We start from the raw sequence: 26,836 nt of genomic DNA, 5'->3' as shown, positions 1-26,836 counted from the left end.
ATTTTGGGATTGTTTCACTTTTAAGTGTTCTGTATATAAATTATATTCTCTCCTCCCCACCAAAGGGTAGGGTAAGTCTAGTTTATTACCATTTATCTGACCAATCATCAGACTGTCAATAACTAAATTTAGCTAAGCGTGGTGGCACAGGCCTTTAATCCCAGCACTCGGGAGGCAGAGGCAGGCAGATCTCTGTGAGTTCAAGACCAGCCTGGTCAATCAAGCAAGTTCCAGGAAACCCTGTCTTGAAAAACAAACAAAACAAAACAAAAAAAGAACTGTGTTTTAGAGGCAAGGGATTTAATTAATTTACTTGTAGAGTATTTGCCTAACATGTATGAGGTACACAGTCATTCACTAGCAACAGAGGATAAATGAACCAGCATCAAACCCCTGTTATTTCAGACTTGATTGCAGTACTTACTACCCCTCTGACTTTGAAAAAAAAATATGTAATCTCTGTGGATTTCTATTTCTTCATGGAAGCATATAATGCTTGTTTGTTTTCCATGTTTTTCTTGTTCCTTCTTTTGATTTCGTATGTGTGGATGTTTTGTCTGCATGTATATCTGGGCCAAAAGAGGGCATCCGATTTCCTGGAACTTTAGTTACAGATGGTTGTGAGTCACCTTGTTGGGTACTGGGAATCAAATCTGGGACTTCTATAAGAATAGAAGACCCAGATCTTAACTGCTGAGCCATCTCTTCATCTCCTACTTTGCTTTTCGACATAATTTTGTTATAAGGATCATAGGAGCTAGCAGACAGGTGAGGGTGACCTTGAAATTACCTTAGCCCACATCCTCCTAGCTGAGATTACAGGCAGATGCCAACATAACCAGTTACTGCTTTGATGGAGATTGAAGCCAGGAATTTGTGCATGCTGGCCCATGGTTCTCCCAACTTTTTACCCTCCTGGTAAAAAGGTTTGTGAAACTATGAGTTTCTTTTATTTTTATTTTTTTTTTAAGATTTACTTAGTTATGCCGGGCATTGGTGGCGCACGCCTTTAATCCCAGCACTCGGGAGGCAGAGGCAGGCGGATCTCTGTGAGTTCGAGGCCAGCCTGGTCTACAAAGTGAGTTCCAGGACAGCCTCCAAAGCCACAGAGAAACCCTGTCTCGAAAAACCAAAAAAAAAAAAAAATTTTTTTTATTTAGTTATTTATTATACAGTGTTCTGTCCGCAGGCCAGAAGAAGGCACCAGATCTCATTACAAATTGTTGTGAACCACCATGTGATAGCTGGGAATTGAACTCCTGCTCTGGAAGAGCAGCCAGTACTCTTAACATCTGAGTCATCTCTCCAGCCCAAAACTATGAATTTCATAATTGCCTGTGCATCCTCATTTTGTTTGCATGCAAAAAAAAAAAAGGATTTTTTTTTTTCAAGACAGGGTTTCTCTGTGTAACAGCTCTGGTTAGTTTGTAACTCCCTTTGTGCACCAGGTTGGCCTGGAACTCACAGAGATCCGCCTACATCTGCGTCCTTGTGTTGATAAATCCTCATAAACAAAATTTCACTAATGCTGAGGAGGTTGTGGCCTCTGGAACAAAGAACCAGGTTAAAATGCAACAGTAATATCAATGAGTGAAAGTTTAGTGTGGTTTTGTTGTTTTTTTAGAGACAGGGTTTCTGGCTGTCCTCTTGTAGACCAGGTTGGCCTCTAATTCACAGAGATCCACCTGCCTCTACCTTCCGAGTGCTGGGACTAAAGGTGTGCACCACCACTGCCTGGCTTGTTTTGTTTTGAGACAGGGTTTCTCTATAGCCCTGGCTAGCCTAGAACTCACTCTGAAGACTAGTCTGGCCTCAGAGTCTGAGATTCACTTGCCTCTGCCTCCCTAGTGCTGGAATTAAAGGTGTCGACCACCACCACCACCACTACCCAGCTAAAAGAAAATTTTTTTAAGATTTGCTTATTATTTGTTATGTATGCAGTGTTCTGCCTGCATGTATCCCTGTAGATCAGAAGAGGGTATCAGATCTCAATACTGAAAGTTGTGAACCCACCATGTGGTTGCTGGGAATTGAACTCAGGATCCCTGGACGAGCAGACAATGCTCTTAACTGCCCAGCCATCTCTCCAGCCCATGTTGTTTTTTGTTTTTTCAAGATAGGGTTTCTCTATGGCTTTGGAGGCTGTCCTGGAACTCGCTCTTGTAGACCAGGCTGGTCTGGAACTCACAGAGATCCACCTGCCTCTGCCTCCCGAGTGCTGGGATTAAAGGTGTGTGCCACCATTGCCGGCTCAAAACATGTTTTTATTTCATTTTTTTTCTTTTTCTGTTATATAATTTGCTCTATCTCATACATATTCCAAACTGATCTCAACCTAGTAATCTTCCTGCCTCTGCCTCCTGAAAGCTGACTAATAACTGTGCATCACCTGTTATGTCCAAGTTGCCAAGTTCCCAGAGACCACCAGAAAGACAGACCCATTAAACTGTATTGATTGTTCATCCAACCATGACAGGGACCCTGTCTAGCAAGCTGACGCAGCATCCTCTAGAGGGAGTAAAGTTCCCTGTCTACTGCTAGGTTTCAAAGACAAAAGTTACAGGATTACGTCAGTAGGTATGGGTTGGTTTCTGATTGGTTGACATTTGGGAACCATTAGGAGAATTTCTCAAAGTTATATTTTGGCATGAAATACCTGTGTACCAATTATTTTCATTGGTCAGTGTTGAGAGGGAACATTCTGTGGTTTCTATGGCATTATCTTGTTACTTGCAAGTGGCCTGTTCATAGATAGCAATAGTTTACAGAACTATTTCCTGGAGACTATAGGGGAGGTTTTGGTCCCCCTGGAGTTTCTTTTGTGGCCAAACAGTTCCCAGGAACCAAGTATCTAGGATGCTAGGGGGAGTGGGGGAGGGTCTGGAGTTTCTTTGTGTTCAGTTTTGGCCAAGGCTCAGGCCAGGGGATCTGGAAAGTCCTTGTGTCAGAGGCCTACATGTCTTTTCTGTAGCCTGTCATGGCTGCTAGAGCTAAGGGCTGAGTGAGGATCTGGTCCCTTTCTTTCTAAATTATTAGAAGTAGAAGTGAAGCCTTTGAGTTTAATTTGCCACTTTCACACCCATTGGTAAATGCTGAGCCATCCTTCCCCCATTCCCTTAAAAAAACAAGAGTTGGCCGGGCGTTGGTGGCGCACGCCTTTAATCCCAGCACTCGGGAGGCAGAGGCAGGCGGATCTCTGTGAGTTCGAGGCCAGCCTGGTCTACCGAGCAAGTTCCAGGACAGCCTCCAAAGCCACAGAGAAACCCTGTCTCGAAAAACCAAAAAAAAAAAAAAAATAAGAGTTGGGGTTTGTTTATTTTTTCTTTCTATGCTTACTTAGTTTATATGTGTGAATGGTTTGTCTTTATATATATGTGCACAATGTCTATACTTGGTGGCCATGGAGGTCAGGAACATCTGTTAGAGCCCATGGAACCGGAGATACAGGTGGTTGTTAGTGGCCTTGAGGGGTGACTGGAATCAGACTTGGCTCCTCTGCAAATGCAACAAGTGCTCTTATTTGCTGAGCCATCTTTCCAGCCCCTCCAGCTTTGCTTTCAGACAGGGTATCGCTGTGTACCCTCACTGGCCTGGAACTTGCTATACAGACCATGCAGGCCTTGAAATCACAATGACTCAGCTGCCTCTCCCTTTCTAATGCTGGGATTAAAGGTGTGTGTCACCATAACTTAGCAGATTCGTTTATTTGTATTTCTGATTCTGAGTGTTTGCATGTGTGTATGTCAAGTACAGCATGTGAATGCAGTTCCTGTGGATGCTTAGAAGATGGTGTTGGGAATCCTGGTACCAGTTACAGGTTTTGAGCCACCACATGAGTGCTAGCAACTGCTGAACCCTGGTCTTCGCAAGTACAGCAAGTTCTGTTTTTAATCACTGAGCAATCTCTCTAGGCCACCAGGAAGGAAGGTTTTTGTTTTTGTTTTTTTTTTTGTGGGGAGTTTTCAATACAGGATTTCTGGGTGTAGCTTTGGAACTTGTCCTGGAACTTGAACTCAGAGATCCTCTTGAGTGCTGGGATTAAAAGCATGTGCCACCACTGCCAGGCTGCTTTTTTTTTTTTTTTAATGAGATAGGGTTTCTCTGTACAGACCTGTCTGTCCTGCAGTTTATTTAGTGGACTAGACTGACCTTGAACTTAGAGATCCACCTGCCTCTGTCTCCTGAGTGCTGGGTGGGATTAAAGGCTGAGCTACCACTGACAAGTGTTTGCTTTGTTTTTTGATACAGGGTCTCAGTTCATAGCCCTGACAGTCTTAGAAACCTCCATATGTAATCCTGTCTGGCTTTAAACTCATAAACAGAGATTCTCTTGGGATTAAAGGTATTTGTCACCACACCTCGTGATGTTGTCACTTGTAGGAAGTAGATCTCACTAATGACATTTGGATTATTAACAATTTTCCCCCAAAGCGAAGTCTATATTAGATACTTGAATACCTTTTTATTTTACTATTACATGTGAGTATGGATGTATTCATGTGGATGAACTTTTCTTCATTTGGGGGGAGGTGTACAGGATAGCAAGTTGTGGTGTACACCTCTAATCTCAGTCCAGTGGCCAATCTCAGCTATAGGAGAAATTCCAGACCCTAAGTACTTTGCGTTGGGGGGCTGGCTCACCAGGTAAAGGGGCTTCCTGCCAAGAGTAATGACTTGAACTTGATACCTAGAAAGCACATGGTGGAAGGACAGAACAAATTCCTAGACAATGTACTCTGACCGCTCTCTACATGTGTTTACATAACTCTTTGTCTCATACACACAGTGTTAGAAACTACCCACCTCTGCCATTCGGAGGCAGAAGCTGGCTGAGCTCTCTGAGTTCAAGGCCAGCCTGGTCTACAGAGTAAGTGCTAGAACAGGCTCCAAAGCTACACAGAAACCCCCTGCCTGGCCATGTTGGTTGCACACCTTTAATCCCAAATCCCAGCATAAAGGTAGGCAGTTCTCTGAGTTTGAGGCCAGCCTTGTCTACAGAAGTGAGTTCCAGCTAAGGTTACACAGAAATACCCTGTCTCAAAAAACAACAACAACAAAAAAGAAAATTAAAAAGAAGAAGAAAATGCCCTCCTCCAAAAAAGTTCTCAGAAGGTGGAGTCTGGAGGATCAGAAGTTCAAAGCCATCCTTTGCTGCATAGTGAGGCAAAGCCAGCCTGGGCTAGAAACCTTGACTCCAAAGAATCAGTAGTCTATTTTCAGTCTGTAACTTTCCTACTATGATAACACATGTGTTTAGCTGAAACGAGGATTTGGTTGATATTTTTGCTTCAATCAGTTTGTGATTTGATATAGGAGAAGAGGGTCGTAATGAGTTCCGGAGGGCATCAACATTTGGTCAGCTGCTTGGAGACTTTGCAGAAGGCTCTCAAAGGTTTGTACGCACCTTTATGCAATATGTCTGTTGATTTTACTAAAACTCATATCAAGGAGGATTGGGGGTGTCTGACTTTCAAACTTAAATAGAACAATAAATTAAGAAATGAGCTTGTTTCTGAAAATTTTTATTGATTTGTTTAGGGTATGTGTGTTTGTGTGTGTGTGTGTGTGTGAGAGAGAGAGGGAGAGAGAGAGAGAGAGAGAGAGAGAGAGAGAGAGAGAGAGAGAGAGAGAGAGAGAGAGAGAGAGAGAGATGCAAAAGTGCATATGTAACAATGCATGACAGGGTTTCTCTGTGTGTAACAGCTCTGGCTGTCCTGGTACTGGACAGACTGGCTTAAAAAAAGTCACATCGTCGGGTGGTGGTTGTGCACGCCTTTAATCCCAGCACTAGGAGGCAGAGGCAGGCAGATTTCTGTGAGTTCGAGACCAGCCTGGTCTACAGAGCGAGTTCCAGGACAGCCTCCAAAACAATACAGAGAAACCCTGTCTCGAAAAAAAAAAAAAAAAGTCACATCACAGAGATTCTTCTGCCTTGGCCTCTGAGATAAAAGACTTGGATCTTCATAGCCTGGCTGGAGTTGGACATCTTTAATGAGTTGTTTTTTTTTTCTTTCTGCTGTGGGTTATGGGAATTGAGCTCAGGTTGCTAGAACTGCAAGATAAATGCTTTCTTCCAATTAAAAAATTATCAGTTTTTTTTTTTCCCAAGACAATGTTTCTTTGATTGTTTTGGAGTCTGTAGCTGGGCAGACCAGGCTGGCTTCGAACTCACAGAGATCTGCCTGCCACTGCCTCATGAGTGCTAGGATTAAAGGTGTGCGTTACCAATGCCTGGCTAAAATATTTTCCCCATTTTGAAGCATTTATTACTTATTAATTTGTTTTTGAGACTGGGTTTCTCTATGTATTCTTGGATGATCCAGAACTCACAGAGAGCTGCCTCCCAAGTACAGGGATTACTGGTGTATAACACCAAACCTGGTTTCAAACATTCCTTCCTTTCTTCCTTTCTTTCCTTCTTTCCTTCTTTCTTTCTTTCTTTCTTTCTTTCTTTCTTTCTTTCTTTCTTTCTTTTTATTTTAGACTGTTTGAGATAGGGTTTAACTATTACAAGTCAATAGCCTTGCTATAGTTGATCTGAAGATCTTCCTACCTCATCCTGGGATTATATATGTCTGTTTTCATACAGCATTATAACTTTATTTGTAACATTATATAATAGTGCTTGACTGGTAAGTGTAAAGCCATCTTACTGGGGACGGGGATGTGTAATACTATAGCCATGCTACTTTTTTGATTTACTCTTTTTGGGGGGAGGTGTTTGAGACAGGGTTACTCTGTGGCTTTGGAGGCTGTCCTAGAACTAGCTCTTGTAGATCAGGCTGGTCTCGAACTCACAGAGATTCATTTGCCTCTGCCTCCCGAGTGCTGGGATTAAAGGCATGTATCACCACTACCTGGCTTTGATTTACTTTTTAATTTGTTTAGATTTATTGTATGTGTGAATATTGTATATGTATGTATGTATGTATGTATGTATCTTGTGACTACAGTGCCAGTGGAGGTCAGAAGGGGGCATCAGATTCCCAGGTATTCCAGTTGTTTGGGAACCACCATGTGGGTGCTGGAACTGAACCTGGGTCTTCTGCATGAGCTACAAGTGTTCTTAACAACAAGTGCTCTTTCGAGCCACGCCCTTTTAGACTGGTTACATACAATCCCTACAGGTCAAAAAGTCTTTATGTAACCTAAGATGACCTTGAACTCCTCATCACTTTTGCTTCTACCTCCTAAGTGCTGTCACTATAGGCTTGTGCCATATGCCTGACCTTCATTGCATGTTTTGTTTATTTATTCATCTGTTCATAGACACTTGGATTGATTCCATCTTTATATTGCTTGGTACCAGAAGTCAAACCCAGGACCTGACACATCTAGGGCATGCATTCTTACTGAGCTACAGCCTCTGAGAATTATTTCTTTATTGTTTTGGGGAGCTACCAGTTGAACTCATTTATAAGTGCATTTATACATGTAAGCTGTCTGCAAGTTAGTGTGTCCAGAGCCAACTATTTGGGATTTTGGTGATGGAAGTGGGAATCTAAGACATGAATGCTGTGTGCTTTACTGTTAAGATACATCCTTCACCCTTTTTATGTTAATTTTCATATTTATCTTTCTTACTCTATCATTAATAGCCCAGCTTCATGAGTGTAGTTAGGAGTAGAGGTACAATGCTTGGCTTTGTATTAGTTTCATATGGTTTCTATAAGTAAAAGATACCTTGGACCCAAATAAGAAGTAATAAAAAAGGAGAATGCTGTGAGCAGTGGTGTACATGCCTTTAATCCCAGCACTCTGGTCGCAGAGGCAGTTGGATCTTTGAGTAGATCCTTGGTCTACAGAGGAATTTCCAGGACAGGCTCCAAAGTTACACAGAGAAACACTGTCTGGAAAAACCAAAAAGAAAAAAAAAAAACCCTGTCAGAAAACAACAACAAACCAAAACCAAAAAGCTATACACAGCACTTTGTCTCCTTGGTGTTTCTAAATCCAGTCCAATTTACAATGAAGATTGAATATCATAATCACTGTGTTCATATCACTCATTTACCTTGTTACCATATTACCATATCACCTGATTCCTAGGTCATAGCTAATCCTGGTTCAGATTATAAGCATCTGAACTATTGAATATGCTTATGGGTTTAGAAGGAAAGATATACTCGGGCTGGAGAGATGGCTCAGAGGTTAAGAGCACTGACTGCTCTTCCAGAGGTCTTGAGTTCAATTCCCAGCAACCACATGGTGGCTGACAACCATCTACAATTCAATCTGGTGTATATGTAATAAATAAATAAAATCTTAAAAAAAAAAGGAAAGATATACTCATTTACTTGGAATATTCTTTTTCTCCTCTCCCCCATAGTAACATCCTTGCCAGCAATGACTGATCGCTTGGAATCAATAGCCAGACAGAATGGGTATGTAACATAATCTGTGGACAGAAATGTTCAAAGCAGTGCTACATTTGGGTAGCATTATTATGAGTCTTTTATTAATTTTTGTTTTGGTTTGTTCCTGCTAGACTGGGCTCTCATCTCAGTGCCAGTGGCACTGAATGTTACATCACGTCAGATATGTTCTATGTGGAGGTGCAGTTAGACCCTGCAGGACAGCTTTGTGATGTAAAAGTGGCTCACCATGGGGAGAATCCTGTGGTATGTGTCCATGTTTCCCTGGGACCTATGGGGATTACATAGGAACATAATTAAAAGTGAATTATTGGGGGTCTGTATAGCTTGTCATTTAGGTTTTTATTTTATATTTTTTGAGCTACTGCAGAGATGATGTGATGGGCTGCATTGTTAGTTTTAGAATAAATTTTAGAGTATCGGATATGCTGCCATCATCCAAGGGCTTTGATGAGTGAAAACACCATAGGAACCTTTTTCATTTTATACTAACAAACTGGAACTTGGGTTGAATGAATAATAAATGCTCAAGATACAGAAACAGTCTTTCAATTCCCATTAAAAGTGATTATAATCAGCCAGGCGTTGGTGGCGCATTGGTTTAATCCCAGCCCTCGGGAGGCAGAGACAGGTGGATCTCTGATTTTGAGAACAGCCTGGCCTACAAGAGCAAGTGCAGGACAGCATCCAAAACAATACAAAGATACCCTGTCTCAAAACAAACAAACAAACAAATAAAAAAGTGATTATAATCAAGACAGATAATATGAAAAATCCTGCAATAAAAATGTGTATAATTAAGCAGTTATATTTAGATTCAAGGGGTTATGTTGAAGGGAGATCTTAATGTTTTAAACAAATTACTTAAAAATGATTCTCTTATAAACGGTTTCATATATTTGATTTTTAATGTTCCATCTCAAATTCGTGTTGCACATGTAGAAAAAAATGCTTTTTGAGGGACTAGATGACTCAGTAGAGTGCTTACTGCATGAGCATGAGGATGTGAGTTCAGACCCTTAGCACCCCAATAAAGGGTGTGTTTATAATCTTAGTGGAGGGGCTTCTGGGATTAGACAGGCAGGTCCTGATGCTTGCTGGCCAGCTAGTCCCCTAGAAACATGGGTAAGCTCCAGGGTTAGTAAGAGACCTTGTCTCAAAACATAGACGAAGACAATGGATCACATGAACACACACACCTACACACCTTTTGATATCTTCTTTTTGTTCATTTGTTTGTTTGTTTTTTAGAGACAGGGTTTCTCTGTAGTTTTGGAGCCTGTCCTCCAACTCACAGAGATCCACCTGCTTCTGCCTCATGGGTGCTGGAATTAAAATGTGCTACCATCGCCTCTCCTAGATATCTTGATATAAGGGGTTTCTGTAGTTTTAATGTCTTCATTTTGAAGCATGTGTTATTAGTATGAAACTTCTATTTTCAATTTCCTTAATTTAGTTTAATGCTTTAACATAATTTCTTTGATTTCAGAGCTGCCCAGAGCTTGTGCAGCAGTTAAGGTAAGCACTGACAGACAGATAATCCTGTTCTTCCTTTGGAGGGAGGTGGATGGACAGAGTCTGGCTTAGAGTCCAGTCTGGGCTGGACCTCTGCATTATCCCTCAGCTTCCTAGATAGCTCGGCATAAAGCTGTACACCCTTGCTGTTCTTTATAGCTTGGACTTGTGAATATGTTTTCTTTTTCTGGTTTTTGTTATTGGTTTTTGCTTTTTTTTTTTCCGAGACAGGGTTTCTTTGTATTGTTTTGGAGGCTGTCCTGGAACTCACTCTGTAGACCAGGCTGGCCTCGAACTCACAGAGATCCGCCTGCCTCTGCCTCCCGAGTGCTGGGATTAAAGGCGTGCGCCACCAACGCCCGCCCGGCTAGATCTCTGTGATTTAAGGCCGGTCTCATTTACATATACAGGTGCTCTGTCTGCACTCCAGAAGAGGGCACCAGATTGATTTGCAGATGGCTGTGAGCCACCAAGTGGTTGCTGGGAATTGAACTCAGGACCTCTGGAAGAGCAGCCAGTGCTCTTAACCTCTGAGCCGTCTCTCCAGCCCCGGTTTTTGTTTTTTTGAGACAGGGTTTCTCTGTGTAGCTCTGGCTGTCCTTGAACTCCTGTATACCAGGCTAGTATTTAACTCACAGAAATCGCCTGCCTCTGCCCTCCCAAGTGCTGGAATTAAAGGTGTGCACCACCAAAGCCTGGCTCCAGTAATCTTAAACTGTTAAATTTATGCCTGTTCCTTCTAAGCACTAAGATCACAGGTGTGCACTACCTGCCCAATCTTACTGACATTTCTTTGCTCAAGTGAATTACTTGGTACATTGTAGACATTTAACAGCATCCCTCATCTCTCCCCTTGTAGTTTCCAATGGTATCCATAATTGGGTATGAGAATCAAAATTATATGTATGATTTGGAGATGTAGCTTAGCAGTGGGGTATTTGCCTCGTTTACAAAACCTTGGGAGTTCAATTACTTCCGGCACCACAAAATTCAAATCCCAACTATGTATATACACACATATACACAGTTACATATTTTTGTATATGTGTATTCATATATATTAAGTTTACACACACACAAACACAGATATACATACATATATTGTCAAATGTCCTGCAGGACAAAAATCACAACTGGGTAAGAAATACTAATGGTATCTTAGTAATTCTTTGTGGTTCATAAATGAATAGAATGTTAGACATGGTGGTACAAGCCTTTAATTCCAGCACTCTGGAGGCTAGCAGATCTTTGAGTCTGAGGCCAGCCTGATCTACAGAGCAAGGAGTTCAAGGACAGCCAGAGCTACACAGAAAAACCCTGTCTCCACACTTCCCCAGCTCCTCACTTCTGTGCTGTGGTGTTTGCTAACTTGCCTGGCTTGCTTGCTTCTTTTTTGTTTTGTTTTTTGAGACAGGGTTTCTCTGTAGCTTTGGTACTGTCCTGGAACTCTTTCTGTAGAGCAGGCTGACCTTGAACTTAGAGATCCACCTGCCTTTGCCTCTCTGGTGCTAGAATTAAAGGTGTGTACTACCACTGCCTGGCGATTTCTTCTTGTTTTATTTTATATTTTTCTTTCTTAATCAGCTCTTGGGATGGTACCACCCACATCTTAGAATGGGTCTTGCAACTTCAATTGCCCTAACGTAGATAATTACTTACAAATATGCACAGAATCTTGTTTCCCTGGTGCCTCTAAATCCCATCAAATTAACATTTAAGATTAAGCATCCCAGAGTCCTACTGTTGAATTGGAAAGTATTTGAGAATCATGAATATTTCTACACCATGAAAACAACATTTTCACTTTACTTTAGAGAAAGCTATATGTATTATAATTGTTATAATAAAAAGTAGTAGACAGTATTTTGTCTGTCTGTTGGTGGCTCTTCCTACTGACTTTATTTTCTCCTTTGAGAAAATGGAGACTAAAGACTTAAGACTTTCTGGTTATTTGAGGAAGTTCAGTTGTTTTAAACATAAGTCAGTGCTCAGATAGATATGGATGTCATAGAAAGATTTTTAATTTTGGAGGAGTAGGTTTTATAGTCAGGTTTCTTAGTTTATCATATTTATGGTCAAATATACCAAATTTCCACCTTTACAATTTTTTAATGTGCTTTAGTGTTTTGCCCTCAGTTTTGGGTCCTCTGGAAGTGTAGTTAAAAGCAGTTGTGGGATGCCATGTGGGTGGTAAGAATTGAACCTGGGTCCTCTGGTAGAGCAGTCAGTACTCTTAACAGCTGGGCCATCTCTCCAGCCCCATAATTTTTCTGGTTTAGATTTATTTATTATTTGTTTGGTTAGTTGGTTTTTGTTTTTGGTTTTTTTTTTTTTTTTTCAGTTTAAATTTAGGTAAGAAACAAGGTTGCTTCACAAGTCAGTTCCAGGTCCCTCTCTCTTTCCCTCCCCTACTCCCGTGCCCTCCCCCCAACCCCCCCTATTATCCCCTCATTTCCCCAGGGAGGGTGAGGCCCTCCATGGGAGTGTCCATAGTCTGTCATTTCATATAGGGCAGGGCCTAGACCCTCCCCCAAGAGTTCAGGGTGAGAGTGTACCTCACATTGTTGACTGGGAGTCCAAAGTCCATGTGTATACTCGGGATGGGTACTGATCTGCTGCCCAAGGCTCAATAGATTACCTAGGCCTCCTCACTGACACCCACATTCAGGGGGTCTTGATCAGTCCCATGCTGGATTCCTAGGCTGATGCCTGGGGGTTGGTTGGTTTTTTAGATCAGGGTTTCTCTGCCCTGGCTTGTGCTGGAACCGCCTTTGTAGACCAGGCTAGCTTTGAAGTCGCAGAGATCCAACTGCCTCTGCCTCCTGGGTGCTGGGATTAAAGGTGTATGCTACTACTGACTAGCTCATTTATTTTATTATATCTATATGAGTATTTTGTCTGCATATATAATAGAGTGTTCACCACATAGTTGTCTGTGAACAGTTGTCTATGATTATTTGGGTCCTGAGAACTAAACCTGGGTCCTCTATATGAATACCAGTGCTTTTAATTGCTGAGCCAGTTATGCAACCATCTTTTAAAAAGTGTAGCCGGGCGTTGGTGGCGCACGCCTTTAATCCCAGCACTCGGGAGGCAGAGGCAGGCGGATCTCTGTGAGTTCGAGGCCAGCCTGGTCTACAAGAGCTAGTTCCAGGACAGCCTCCAAAGCCACAGAGAAACCCTGTCTCGAAAAAAAAAAAAAAGTGTAACGTAGTCAAACATGATGGTGTTTATCATTATTCATTCCCACCATTCTAGAGGCCAGTGTAGAGGAACTGCTTCATGTTGAGACCTCTTTGGACTATATAATATCAGGCTAGCCTGAGCTAAATAGCCAAAAAGAAAAAATCCCAAAGTGGTAATGTAAAATAAACCATATAACCATTTTTTTTAAAGTTTACTTTTATTTATTTATTTTTTGGTTTTTACGAGACAGGGTTTCTCTGTATTGTTTTGGAGGCTGTCGGTCCAGCCCGGCCTCAGACTCACAGAGATCTGCCTGCCTCTGCCTCCAGAGTGCTGGGATTGAAGGCATGCGCCACCACCACCTGGCGAAAAGTTTACTTTTATTTTATGTGTATTGGTCTTTTGCCTGCAGGTAAGTCAGATCTTGGTGTTGCAGACAGTTGTCAGCTGCCAATTGGGTGCTGGAATTTGACCTGGCTCCTTTAGGAGAGTATCAGTGCCCTTAACCAATGAGCCATCTCTCCAGCCACATACTCAGTTTCATTGAATTTGTAAATTTACCAAGATGTGTAACCAAAATACTCCAGAATGAGTGACTGTTTCTGGCTTTCACCTAGAATAGATGATTGTATTAACTTAGGAACTGGTGATATTCTTTTATTTTTATTTTTTTATTATTATTATTATTTTTGGTTTTACGAGACAGGGTTTCTCTGTATTGTTTTGGAGGCTGTCGGTCCAGCCCTGCCTCAGACTCACAGCTATCCGCCTGCCTCTGCCTCCGAGTGCTGGGATCAGAGGCATGTGCCACCACCGCCTGGCAGGAACTGGTGATATTCCAAAGTTAATTTGTAAGCCTGTTTGAAAGAGGAGCTTGACAACGAAAGTTATGCTGTACCTGATAATTTTAGTCACTTTGTATGCATGGTAATAGCATGTTAGGGAACATATCTTGCTGACACTCCTATTTCTTTTCTTTTTACTGACACTCTGCTGTTGTGTTTAAATGCCTGCAATATGGAGGATAAAGTGTCCAGCATTGTTGTCCTGTTTAGTTTGCTATAGACCTAGTTTCCTTGAAGATTGAAAACCAGGGCCGGGCAGTGGTTTTTTTAATTTTATGTGTATGAATGTTTTATATGTATCACATGGGTGCAATGCTCGTATAGGCCAAAACAGGGTATCAGATGCCTTGTAACTGGAGTTACGATGAAAGTGACCTTGTACACGCTGAGAAATGAAAGCAGGTACTCTGGAACAGCAGCCAACAGTCTTAAGTGTTGAGCCATCTTTCCAGCCTCCAAGTTTTTTTTTCCTATCCTTTGGGAAACTGGGTGCTGGTGGCGCACGCCTTTGATCCCAGCCTTTGGGAGGCAGAGACAGGTGGATCTCTGTGAGTTCCAGGCCAGCCTGATCTACAAAGTGTGTGCCAGGACAGTCTCCAAAGCTACAGAGAAACCCTGTCTCAAAAAACCAAAGCAAACAAACAAACAACAAAACCTCTTTGGGACCCTTGAGGTGGTGGCACATGCCTCTAATCCTTGGATCTAGGCAGGAGGATCTCTGAGTTCGAGGCCAGCCTGGTCTACAGAGTGAGTTCCAGGACAGCCAGGGATACCGAAACCCTGAAGCAAAAACAGAAATATAAAGCTCTTTTTGGGATAAGGATATGAGCAGATTATTAAAATGACTTTTAGATTGTGATGTTTTTGGTCTTTTTTATAGAATAAAGTCGTAATTTCATGTTATATTCTCTCTTTCCTCACCTTCCTGAATTTCCTATAGGGAAAAGAATTTTGATGAGTTTTCTAAGCACCTTAAGGGTCTTGTTAATCTGTATAACCTTCCAGGAGACAAGTAAGTAATTCATTTATTCATTTATGTAAGACTCCCGTTTTGGAGAATTGAGTATATTGTATGTATGTGAGCTTGTTTGGGTTGCACATGTTCTTACTTCTGCTTTATTTTTATTCCTGGTTTCTTGTCATGTTGTCATCTATAGTTCAGCTTCTGACTTCAAGCATTTGTTTTTAAATTTTTATTTCATGTATATGGGGTATTTTTTGGTTTTTGGTGTTGTTGTTATTTTGTCTTCATGTATTGATTTCCAGCATATGAGCCTGGCTTCCCATCTTTATTTTAATATAACTTGGATTCTGTTAAATTGCATGGCCCTTTTAAAAGGAAATAAACATAAGAGTAGTTCTAAAAATAAACTGCTGTTTTGAATAAAAAAGTATAATCGCCTGGCTTTACCTTAACATGTTCCCGAAGGTGCCCTTGAATCCCAGTTCCCTCTCCATGGTAGGCATGTGCTGCAGTGTCCTGCTTTGTTAGTTCATTTGTTTTTTTTTTTGTTTTGTTTTGTTTTTTTTTGTTTCTTTTTTCGAGACAAGGTTTCTCTATGGCTTTGGAGGCTGTCCTGGAACTCACTCTGTAGACCAGTTGTTAGTTCATTTGTATTTATTTATTCATCTATTCATTTATTTATTTGTTTATTGTTTTTGCTTTTTGAAACAGAATCTAACTTGTAGCTCTAGATGCCCTGGAACTCACTATGTAGACTGGACTGGCCTCAAACTCTCAGAGATCTGCCTGCTTCTACCTCCTGAATGCTGGGATTAAAGGTGTGTAAACCACACCTGGCTTTGTGTCTTTTAACCATGTTTTTATAAAGATTTATTTATTTATTATGTATACAGATTCTCTCTGCATGTATCCCTAGAGGCCAGAAGAAGGCATCAGATCATTACAGACAGTTTTGAGCCATCATGTGGTTGCTGGGAATTGAACTCAGATCTTCTGGAAGATCAGCTAGTATTCTTAACCGTTGTACCATCGCCCTATTCTTTTTTTCTTTATGATTTATTTATTTACTTATTATGTATACAGTGTTCTGCCTGCAACTATGCAGTGCTCCTAACCTCTGAGCCATCTCTCTAGCCCTATAGTCCCATCTTTAAGCCATTTTTTAAGAGTAAAGCATTTGGGGACTGGATTGATAGCTTAGAGGTTAAGAGCACTGACTGAGTTCAATCCCAGCAACCCTATGGTGGCTCACAACCATCTGTATTGAGATCTGGTGCCCTCTTCTGTCATGTACATTTGGACAGAACAGTGTGTAATAAAATAAATAAATCTTTTTTAAAAAAAGGCTGACATGCCGGGCGTTGGTGGCGCACACCTTTAATCCCAGCACTCAGGAGGCAGAGGCAGGCGGATCTCTGTGAGTTCGAGACCAGCTTGGTCTACCGAGCGAGTTCCAGGACAGCCTCCAAAGCCACAGAGAAACCCTGTCTTGAAAAACAAACAAAACAAAAAAAAACAAACAAACAAAAGGCTGCCTCCAACCATTGAGAGTTTCTGTGTCAGTACTTTTTGGTTTTGTTGTTGTTTTGACATAGAGTCTCACTGTTTAATTTTGGCTGGACTGGAACTTGCTTTTTAGACCAAGCTAACCTGACCTTAGAGAGATCTGCCTGGCCTGTGTCAGTATTTGTGTTTATTTTTCAAGTGTATAACTCATTTTCTCTTCATCTACTCTCTAGCAAACTGAAGACTAAAATGTATTTAGCTCTCCAATCCTTAGAACAAGACCTTTCTAAAATGGCAATTATGTACTGGTAAGACTGGCCAATGAGGCCATTCTATATGACTCTCTTAGTTTTTCTTTCAGGGGATTTTTATGTCTGTCTGTCTGTCGGTCTATCTATCTATCTATCTATTTATTTTGGTTTTTTGAGATGGGGTTTCTCTGTGGCTTTGGAGGCTGTCCTGGAACTAGCTCTTGTAGACTAGGTTGGTCTCGAACTCATACAGATCTGCCTGCCTCTGTCTCCTGAGTGCTGGATTACATATCTTTTCATAAAACTACATAGTATATATGTGTATTATACATACTTGCCTCTTGCTGTTGCTTTCCCAATGATTATTCCATTCCATTTTCTGAATATCAGTATCACAAAGTTGCTTGCTGTTATCCCATAGACTTTATCTGAAATATTTTCAAACTTGGGAAATCATCTGATAAATAGTAGTTCTGTTTATTTTTTTATTCGTTAATTTGAGATGGTGTGTCACTAGGATGCCTAGGCTGTCTGACATGGGATGCACTAGTGTTAGCCTCTCAAGTTATGAAATTATGAGAATGTATATATATATATCTGACTTAGTTTTACTTTTTAATGTGTTAAATATTGATGACTACTGGAAAATAGCCTCTTTTATTGAAGGTGAAATGCACTTCTTATATGTGCTGTTACAAGATAGAGTCATTTTGATAGTATATAAAACTTGTTATGAGCTTAACTCAGTGTCAGACTGGACACTGAAATTGCCAGGTACTAAATTCAATCAAATGTAGATCATCTGCCTTACAGGAAGGCTACTAATGCTACTCCATTGGATAAGATCCTTCATGGAAGTGTTGGCTATCTCACTCCGCGGAGCGGGGGTATGTTATCCTATTTTGAAAATGTTTAGTTTTACTTTAAGGGTCTTTATTCTAATGTATGTGTGAGTGTGGTTTTCATGTTTGTGTGTGGAGGCCAGAGGAGGACAAGTCCTACTCTACCAGTCTACCTTATTCCTTTGAGACAGAGTTTCCTGGACCTAGGCTAGCAGCCAGTAAGCACCAGTGCTTGGATTATACCTGTGCATGTTGTCATACCTGGCTTTTTACATGCATGCTGAGGTCCTAACTCAGGTGTACATGCTAGGAAACAGTCTTGTCTGCTGAGCCATCTCCAGTACCCTTATTACACTTTAATTGTTCTTTTGCAGTGCTGGGAATGAGAACCAAGCTTTGTGCATGCAAGGATAGGTATTCCACTCGGCCCCTAGGAGAGACTACTTTTATTGTTACCTTGAGCTTGTGATGACATAAGCTAAAGGAGACAATGACCAGTAGTTTTAAATAACTTCTAAGATGTTAATACTTGTCCTCTCCCTTTTTTTATTGTGTGAAATATGTTGTGGTTCCCCAAAACAATAATCTTTGTCATATTTCATGAGTTGGCTTAGAACATGACTTTTCACATCTTTGCAACTCTTTTATTTTATTACATAAACTTTCTCTCTTTCTCTGTGTTTGTGCATGGGTGTTTTATTAAGTATGTGGAGGCCAGAGGACAATTAATGGGAGTCAGTTCTATCCTTCTGCTATGTAGTTCTCTGGGAACTCAGGTTGTCAGATTTTATGCAAATATTTACCTGCTAAACAACTTCTCTGACCCTATGGCATAGTTTTTTGTATATACCCTTGTAGAAATGTGATTTTTGTCTGGGTTTTTTTTGTTTTTTCTTGAGACAGGGTTTGTTTGTGTAGCCTTGTCTATGCTGGAAATTTCTCTGTAGACCAGGCTGGCCTAGAATTATAGAGGTCTATCTGAGTATGCCTCTTGGTGCTGGGATTAAAGGTGTACACCACCAAGCCTGGCAATTTTTTTTTTAAATAAAGACAAGTTCTCTTGTAGTTGAGGCTGGTCTTGATCTCATTATGTGTATATGATCTTGAACTTCTGATGCTCTTGCCTCCCCAGAGTATTTACCATTTTGCCTTTTTGGGGGGGAGGGAAGTTTTGAGTTTCTTATATTTCTCTAGACCAGGTTAACCACCTGTCTCTGCCTCTCTGCACCATCACCAGCCAGCTCTACCTTTTTAAAATTTTTATGCAAATGAGTATTATGCTTGTACTATGCATGTCATGCTCATAGAGGCCAGAAGAGGACTTGGTCTCTCTCTTTTTTTTTTTTTTTAATATTTTTTTATTTACTTATTGTATATACAGCCTTCTGCCTATAGGCCAGCAGAGGGTACCAGATCTCATTCAAGGTGGTTGTGAGCCACCATGTGGTTGCTGGGAATTGAACTCAGGACCTCTGGAAGAACAGTCGGTGCTCTTAGCCGCTGAGCCATCTCTCCAGCCCAAGGACTTGGTCTCTTGAGCCCACCATATGGATGAACCTGTGCCCTTTGAGAGAATAGCTAATCCTTTTGACTGTGGAGTTATCTCTCCATAGATAGAGTTGTATGCAGTGCTGGGACTCAAACCCTTGGGTATGCTAGGCAAATTATCAGCTGAACTACATTTCTACCCAGCTCCCCCCCCCCATTTTTTTTTTAGGTTGAATCAGGATCTTACTGTCTTCCAAGTGGATCTTGAACTCACTTTATCGAATAGGCTGGCCTTGAATTTTTGGTATTCTTCCTATAATCCCAGGCTAATGTGAGTCACCACACTCAACATTTGTGTGTATATAGGAGAAGTTTTAAGGATTTAATTGAACCCAGGGCCTTTCACTTTATTGGTAAGCACGCTATCACTGAGCTATCGCTAGCTTTTCTTGTTAGTTTGTGGTCAGAGTTCATATAGCCAAGACTCCTTAGCTTCTTGTTCTCCCTCCACATGCCTAGATTACAGGTGAGCACCACCTCAATTGGTATGAATGCTGGGTTTTTTTTTTTTGGTTTTTTTTTTTTTTTTTTTTTTGGTTTTTCGAGACATGGTTTCTCTGTGGCTTTGGAGGCTGTACTGGAACTAGCTTTTGTAGACCAGGCAGAGATCCACCTGCCTCTGCCTCCCAAGTGCTGGGATACATGCCTGGCTTGTATGAATGCTTTTTTAAAGGTATAATTTATTAATAAAAGTGCCTTAATTAATAAGTTCAATTTATGATAGGTCATTTAATGAACATAAAATACTATGCCTCTCCTTCTGACCTGCTGGATGATAAGACTGCATCTCCTATCATTTTGCACGAAAAGAATGGTAAGTGTTTGCTTTTCTTGTGCTTTGAGACAGATTTCTTTATGTAACGTAAGCTTTCTTGGAACTTACTATGTAATACAGGCTAGCTCTCAAACGTATCCAATAGTGATCATATATATCACTTCAGCCTTCCAAGAACTGAGGTCAAATGTGTGAACTACTATACCCAGGTGGATGTTTGTTTTGAGACAGGATGACCTCTACTTCTTATGTGATGTGACTATAGGCATACACCACCATGCTCAGACTTCTCCATTGTGCTAAAATTATTTGTAAAATCAAATGCCCAGCTTCCTTCCCTACAATGCATAATTTGGCTTTTTTTTTTTTAATTTGTTATTTCTTTTTTTTTTTATGGTTTTTCGAGACAGGGTTTCTCTGTATTGTTTTGGAGCCTGTCCTGGAACTCACTCGGTAGAACAGGCTGGTCTCGAACTCACAGTGATCCTCCTGTCTCTGCCTCCCTAGTGCTGGGATTAAAGGCGTGCGCCACCAACGCCCAGCTAATTTGTTATTTCTTAAGGAATATGCTATCCTTTTTTTTTTTTAAAGATTTATTTATTTATTACATATACAGGATTCTGTCTACACACCAGAAGAGGGCACCAGATTGAATTGTAGATGGTTGTGAGCCACCATGTGGTTGCTGGGAATTGAACTCAGGACCTTTGGAAGAGCAGTCAGTGCTCTTAACCTCTGAGCCATCTCTCCAGCCCCGCTATCCTTTTTTTGTTTGTTTGTTTGTTTGAGACAAGGTTTCTCTGTAGGTTTGAAGAATGTCCTGGAACTCTCTTTGAAGACCAGGCTGGCCTCAGACTCACAGAGATCCACCTGCCTCTGCCTCCCAAGTGCTTGTATTAAAGGCGCATGTCACCATTGCCCGGCTATGCTATCCTTTTAATGTGTTCCATTAACATAACATCATATACACCTCACATATATACATGTATATTATATGCTATGTCCTTAAACATATATATGTATAGGTAGCTTAATGCATAAATGAGTTAGTGATGAAATATAAATTATCCACTTCATAACCAGCTTTCCTTAGTACTTTAAAGGAGAAGGCTGGGTTTGTGACATGCCACATGCCAGCATTGAGGAGGATCAGGCAGAAGAACCTGATATGAAGGCCAGCCTAAGCTATGGAGTGATTAAGTAAATAAATGTGACCAAAACTGTAGTAATGAAGGACACTTTGTATTTTAACTTTTTGATTTTGGTATTTTGAGGCAGGATGTCATGTAGTCACAGCTGGGAGGGGCAGAGGGTCAACTTGCCTCAGACTTTTTTATATAATTGATGATGAAACTGGGACTTGAGTTCCTCTTAGCTCCTGGATGTACACCACCAAACCTGGCTTGTGTTTGGGCTGATATAGCAAAAGAGCAGAAGAAATAGTCCTATCATTTATCTCACCCCATGATAACTTCAGTGGTTGACCGTATCCTGTAATTATAAGCCCATTTAAATACATTGTGAAGTTATGAGTGAAAGTAAGCATTGATAATGAGCTCTTGAAAATCCGCCCACCTTAGGGTATCAGATAATTGTGACTGATAGTGCTTTGTTTGCATTTTAGTTGTGTTTTGTTTCTTTTGAAAAATAAGGTCTTGCTCCTCATCCTGGCCTCAGACTTACTCTGTAGCCCCTGATGATGTATGGCTTTCTTTTTCCTCATTGTTGTTACTGTGCTTTGTTCTACTTTTGAGAGTGGGTCTAACCTTGCAGCTCAGGCAGGCCTCTAACTCGCCACTTTTCCTTCTTCTTTCTCCAGAATGCTGGATTTACAAACTCAGGGCCATCATTCCTGTCTGTTGTTTTTGTTTCTTTTAGATTAATGGTCCTTGTAATCTGTGTTATAAAGAAGAAAATCATTTGTCTTTCTTTTTTTAATTCCCAGTCCCTCGATCCTTGGGCATGAATGCATCAGTGACAATTGAAGGAACCTCTGCTATGTACAAACTCCCAATTGCCCCATTAATTATGGGGTCACATCCAGTTGACAATAAATGGTAAGTTAAATATGATTTTAAAGTAGTCAAGGTCATTTCTCAGCATTTGGCCCCGTTTGAAACAGACATTTTGTTTTTTTTCTCTTACTTGAATTTCTATGTGTTATCCTTTTATTCATCCAGTAATTACTCTATTGTTATCTATTTGAATATTACTATTTGACATCTATACATAGAACACATAGTTTTACAAATTGGTTTATAATGAATTAAAAAATTTTTTTACTTATGTGTTTTGCCTGCATTTGTGTCTGTGCACCATCTGTATGCCTAGTGCCATTGGAAGCTAGAAGATCCCCTGGACCTGGAGTTACAGATGGTCTAAACTGCCATGTGGGTGCTGGGAATTGAATCCAGGTCTTCTAGAATACCAGATAGTATTCTGAACCACTTAGCTATGTCAACATTTCCTATAGACTGTATTCTTTGTCCTGAATAAATTTAATCATATGTTGTTTCTGGGTTTTGGTAATAGAGTTGAACCCAGGAATACACATGAGAAGCACATACCATCACACTGAGCTAGCCCCTTAGCCCCAGTATAAATGTTTTATTAAATACTTCCTAGTTAAGATTACTTATTTTAAAATTATGGGAAGGAAAGTAGAAAGTGAGCTTTTGGTAGACATGGGTCTGTGTAATATATACATGTCTAAGAAAAGGTTTTCAGAGTTTTCAAAATGGAAAATTTCCCCCTCTTCTTTTTGAAGGACCCCTTCTTTTTCCTCAGTCACTAGTGCCAACAGTGTTGATCTTCCTGCCTGTTTCTTCTTGAAATTTCCAAAGCCAATCCCAGTATCTAAAACGTTTGTTCAGAAACTGCAAAACTGCACAGGTAAGCTCTTTTTAAAAAATGTTTGCCAAACTATAATTAAGGTAGGTTTTACCTATATTGTTATAAATGTGAATGGGAAACTTCAGATTATCTTAAACAATTTAGTCCTATAGGCTTCAAAGAAGTACTGAATAGTACAGATGTTAGATGTCTTATACTAGTACTTTTTGAATATATAGGTGAGTAAATAGCAAAATCATAAAAGGAAGGTGGAGCTGTCACTAATTTGATCTTAATATGATCATTACAATCCTTATATTTCCAGGAATCCCATTATTTGAGACTCCACCAACTTATGTGCCCCTCTATGAACTCATCACTCAATTTGAGCTGTCAAAGGATCCAGACCCCCTACCATTGAATCACAACATGCGGTTTTATGCTGTAAGTAGACCATGTAGATCTGAAACATTGTTGGTTCTTTGTAGCATTAGTGAGGTCTGATAGCTGTCTTTCTAGTGGCTTAATCATCTTTAGTTGGGCAAATAAGTCACCTGAAACATACTACAACAAAAGGAAACAAGCTGTTGAATAAAACAACCATGCACTTTTCTCTCTCTCTCTCTCTCTCTCTCTCTCTGTGTGTGTGTGTGTGTGTGTGTGTGTGTGTGTGTGTGTTTAATTTTATGTGTGTCAGTGTTTTGCTTTCATGTGTGCCTGGTGCCTGAAGATCACCAAAACTGAAGTTATAGGCTATGTGAGCTGCATGTAGATGCTGTGAACCAAACTTGGGTCCTCTGGAAGAGCATCAAGTAGCTGTTAACCAAGGAACATTCTTTCCTGTCCTCTTTTTCCTAGACAGGCTCTCATGTAACCGAGGCTGGCCTTGAAATTAGAAGAGGATGGTCTCAGACCAGTCCTCTAGACTGTCCTGATGATAGGCACATCAAGAAATACCTACCAAGAAAGCCACAACTTGGGTCATATGGTATTTGGGAGGCAGACGCTTCAGGATTGCCTTGACTTAGAGGATAACTTGGGCTGTGTAGCATGACTTTTTCTAAAAAAAAAAAAAAGAAAGAAAAAAAGAAAAAAGTTTTTGCAGAATTTAAAAATAATGCTATCTTGAGCTTTTACAAGGCTAAAAGATGTTAAGAATTGTTTCTTGGCCGGGTGTTGGTGGCGCATGTCTTCAATCCCAGCACTGGGAGGCAGAGGCAGGTGGATCTCTATGAGTTCCAGGACAGCATGGTCTACAGAGTGAGTTCCAGGACAGCCTTCAAAACAATACAGAGAAACCCTGTCTTGAAAAACAAAACAAAACAACAACAAAAAAGAATTGTTTCTTGAGGGCATGGGTACACTCACTTTTTTTTTTTGTTTTTTTTTATTTGTTTGTTTTTGCGAGTGCTGGGATTAAAGGCGTGTGTGCCACCAATGCGCACCCACTTTTTTTTTTTAAGATTTATTTATTTATCACATATACAGTGTTCTGCCTACAGGCCAGAAGAGGGCACCAGATTGAATTGTAGATGGTTGTGAGCCACCATGTGGTTGCTGGGAATTGAACTCAAAACCCCTGGAAGAGCAGCCAGTGCTCTTAACCTCTGAGCCCGCCCACCCACTTTTAATCTCAGCCTTTGGAAGGCAGAAGCAGGTCCATCTCTGTTTCAGGTCCGCCTGGTCTATAGAGGTAACTCCAGGGCAGCCAGGCCTGTGAGGGGAAACCAGTCTCAAAAAAAGAAAGAAACAAACAAACAAAAGAATTATTTCTTGGGCCAAGTGACAGGGAGACCCTGTTTCAAAATGGGAAAAAAAAAGCTTTCTATTTACTTTTCTTAAAGGTTCATTTATTATTTATACAGTGTTCTGCCAGCATGCTTATAAATAGTTGTGAGCCACCATATTGTTGCTGGGAATTGAAGTCAGGACACCTGGAAGAGCAGACAGTGCTCTTAACCTTTGGGCCATCTCTCTAGCCCCTTAATTTAGTATTTTTATTTTATGTCTATAACTATTTTACCTGTGTGTATGTAAGTGCACTACATTTGTGCACACACAAAGGCCAAAAGAGGGTGTCAGATTCACCTGGAATTGGATACTGTTGTGAGCTGCCATGTGGATGGGTGCTGGGAACTGAGCCCAAATGAGAGAGCAACAAGTGCTCTTAACTGCTGATCCCTAGTCCATTTAAGGGCAATGGATTTAGAATGAGAAAGATCTTCTAAGTCTGAATGGAGAATGAAATGCTGACATGCCAAATTATGAAAGGTCCCCAAACATCACCTGGGCTTGGATGTCATATGAATATTTAGAATTTAGTTTATATAACATGGAAGCTCCCCAATTCTAGCTATATCATAAGTATACAGGATGTGATTTTTGTGCTAGGAATCCACCTTAATAGTACATTAAAAGATAGATATCTTTCAGCTAAATGAATAACTAGTTGTCATTTATAATGTTATTGAAGAGTTCTGTGTATGTGTGAAATTATTACTTCCCATGCTTTTGGTGTGCCTTCGCCCCCCCTCCCCCACCTTGGTATTCCTCCTGCTCCTTCCAGGATAGTTTGTGACTAGCTACAGTGCGTAAGTAAACATCATTGATTTATTGATTTGTGCTCTTTTTGCTTAGGCTCTTCCAGGTCAGCAGCACTGCTATTTTCTCAATAAGGATGCTCCTCTTCCTGATGGACAAAGCTTACAGGGAACACTGGTTAGCAAAATCACCTTTCAGCACCCTGGCAGAGTTCCTCTTATCTTGAATATGATCAGACACCAAGTGGCCTATAATACCCTGATTGGAAGCTGTGTCAAAAGAACTGTTTTAAAAGAAGGTACTCTCTCTCCTTTTGATATACTTAAGAAGGTTGGTGCTGACTTCTACAGTGGCGCTTGAATTTGGTAACTCATTGAGATACCTATATAGCTTTAAGGACTACAGGTGTTTATCTCCACTCCCAGATCAACAAAGTAGAATGTCAGTGTAGCAGGTGTGGTGACACAGGCAGGTGAATCTCAGTGCATTCCAGTACTACCTGGTCTATAGAGCTAGTTCTGGGATAGCCAGGGCTACGCAGAGAAACCCTGCCTCAACCCCCTCCGTCCAAATAAAGATTGTCAATGTAAACAATTGGGAATTTATTTAATCACCACAGATTATTTTGATGGAACTAATTTATTATACTTAGCATTAATAATAAAAGCCACTCCTGTGTGTCTGTGTATCTGTATGTCTTTCTTTACATTTTCTATATTCTTTTGCTTTTATTTTTGAGACCAGCTCATTTTGTAGTCTATGCTGGCCTTGAATTCACTATGCTAGCCTTGAAATTGATGTGACCCTCCTGCTTCAGCCTCTCCTATGATTAGATTAAGGTCTTTGGTGACTGGACTGATGGTTCAGTGGTTAAGAACACTGACTTTTCTTAGTTCAATTCGCAGCAACCACATGGTGGCTTACAACCAAACCATCTGTAGTAGGACCTAATGCCCTCTTCTGGCATAAAGTTGTACATGCAGATGGAGCACTCATACATTAAAAAAATGTAATCTAATGGCCTAGACCCAAATATTCACACATACACATCCTTTCCCCCTAATTCTCATTTTTACATGGGAAATTACGCCAGCACTTGCAAGAGTTTAAGAACAGCTTCCTCTGCCCACTCAGTTCAAGCTTCTCTAGAGAATCTGAAACAGAGTCAGGTAAATCTCTGAGCTACACTGAAAAACCCTGCTTCACTCACTCTCTCTCTCACACACACACACACACACACACACACACACAGACAGAGAGAGAGAGAGAGAGAGAGGAGAACCAGGTTAAAGTTGGGGCTTTTAGGTATAGTTCTTGTCTATACCTGGTAAGGCCATGCTTTCAATTTGCCAGCCCTGCCAAAAACAAAAAGTAAAACCAAAGCAAAAATATCTAAAAACAAATCTTTAATGACAGGCATATGTTTATTTGGGGGTGTGTGCACGTGTGTGTGCGTGCAGTATGGAGGTTAGACTGGTCTCGATCTCAGAGGTCCACCTGCTCTCCCTCTAAGTGCTGAAGTTAAAAAGGTGTGTGCCACTATGCCCACCTACACACATCATTATAAATTATAGCCCTCACCTCTCTTTACCAGATTATATGCTGTATTGTTGACAGATAAATACCTGGGTAGCAAGTAGGTTTCAATCTGGCTAT

At 40.7% G+C, this 26,836-nt stretch overlaps 1 protein-coding gene across 5 annotated transcripts in view; it reads left to right on the top strand.

Annotated features, from left to right (window-relative positions):
• Med1 (mediator complex subunit 1) overlaps positions 1-26,836 on the top strand; it is a 44,025-nt gene that overhangs the window by 7,994 nt on the left and 9,195 nt on the right. For 3 of the 5 annotated variants that reach the window (XM_005075927.4, XM_005075928.4, XM_040749627.1), the window contains exons 3-14: positions 5,314-5,392; positions 8,330-8,384; positions 8,489-8,621; positions 9,865-9,893; positions 14,862-14,933; positions 16,625-16,699; positions 17,456-17,529; positions 19,757-19,846; positions 21,753-21,864; positions 22,575-22,699; positions 22,965-23,083; positions 25,277-25,478. In XM_005075927.4, the coding sequence (XP_005075984.1) occupies positions 5,314-5,392; positions 8,330-8,384; positions 8,489-8,621; positions 9,865-9,893; positions 14,862-14,933; positions 16,625-16,699; positions 17,456-17,529; positions 19,757-19,846; positions 21,753-21,864; positions 22,575-22,699; positions 22,965-23,083; positions 25,277-25,478 (1,165 nt within the window). Of the gene's footprint in view, positions 1-5,313; positions 5,393-8,329; positions 8,385-8,488; positions 8,622-9,864; positions 9,894-14,861; positions 14,934-16,624; positions 16,700-17,455; positions 17,530-19,756; positions 19,847-21,752; positions 21,865-22,574; positions 22,700-22,964; positions 23,084-25,276; positions 25,479-26,836 lie in introns of those variants that run through there. The other 2 variants (XM_021230572.2, XM_040749626.1) reach the window with 2 other exon arrangements.

The sequence above is a fragment of the Mesocricetus auratus genome, unplaced genomic scaffold (assembly GCF_017639785.1).
Source record: "Mesocricetus auratus isolate SY011 unplaced genomic scaffold, BCM_Maur_2.0 Super-Scaffold_100007, whole genome shotgun sequence".
NCBI lineage: Eukaryota > Metazoa > Chordata > Mammalia > Rodentia > Cricetidae > Mesocricetus > Mesocricetus auratus.
The sequence above is the reverse complement of the archived record's forward strand: the minus strand, read 5'-3'. Positions and strand labels throughout refer to the sequence as shown.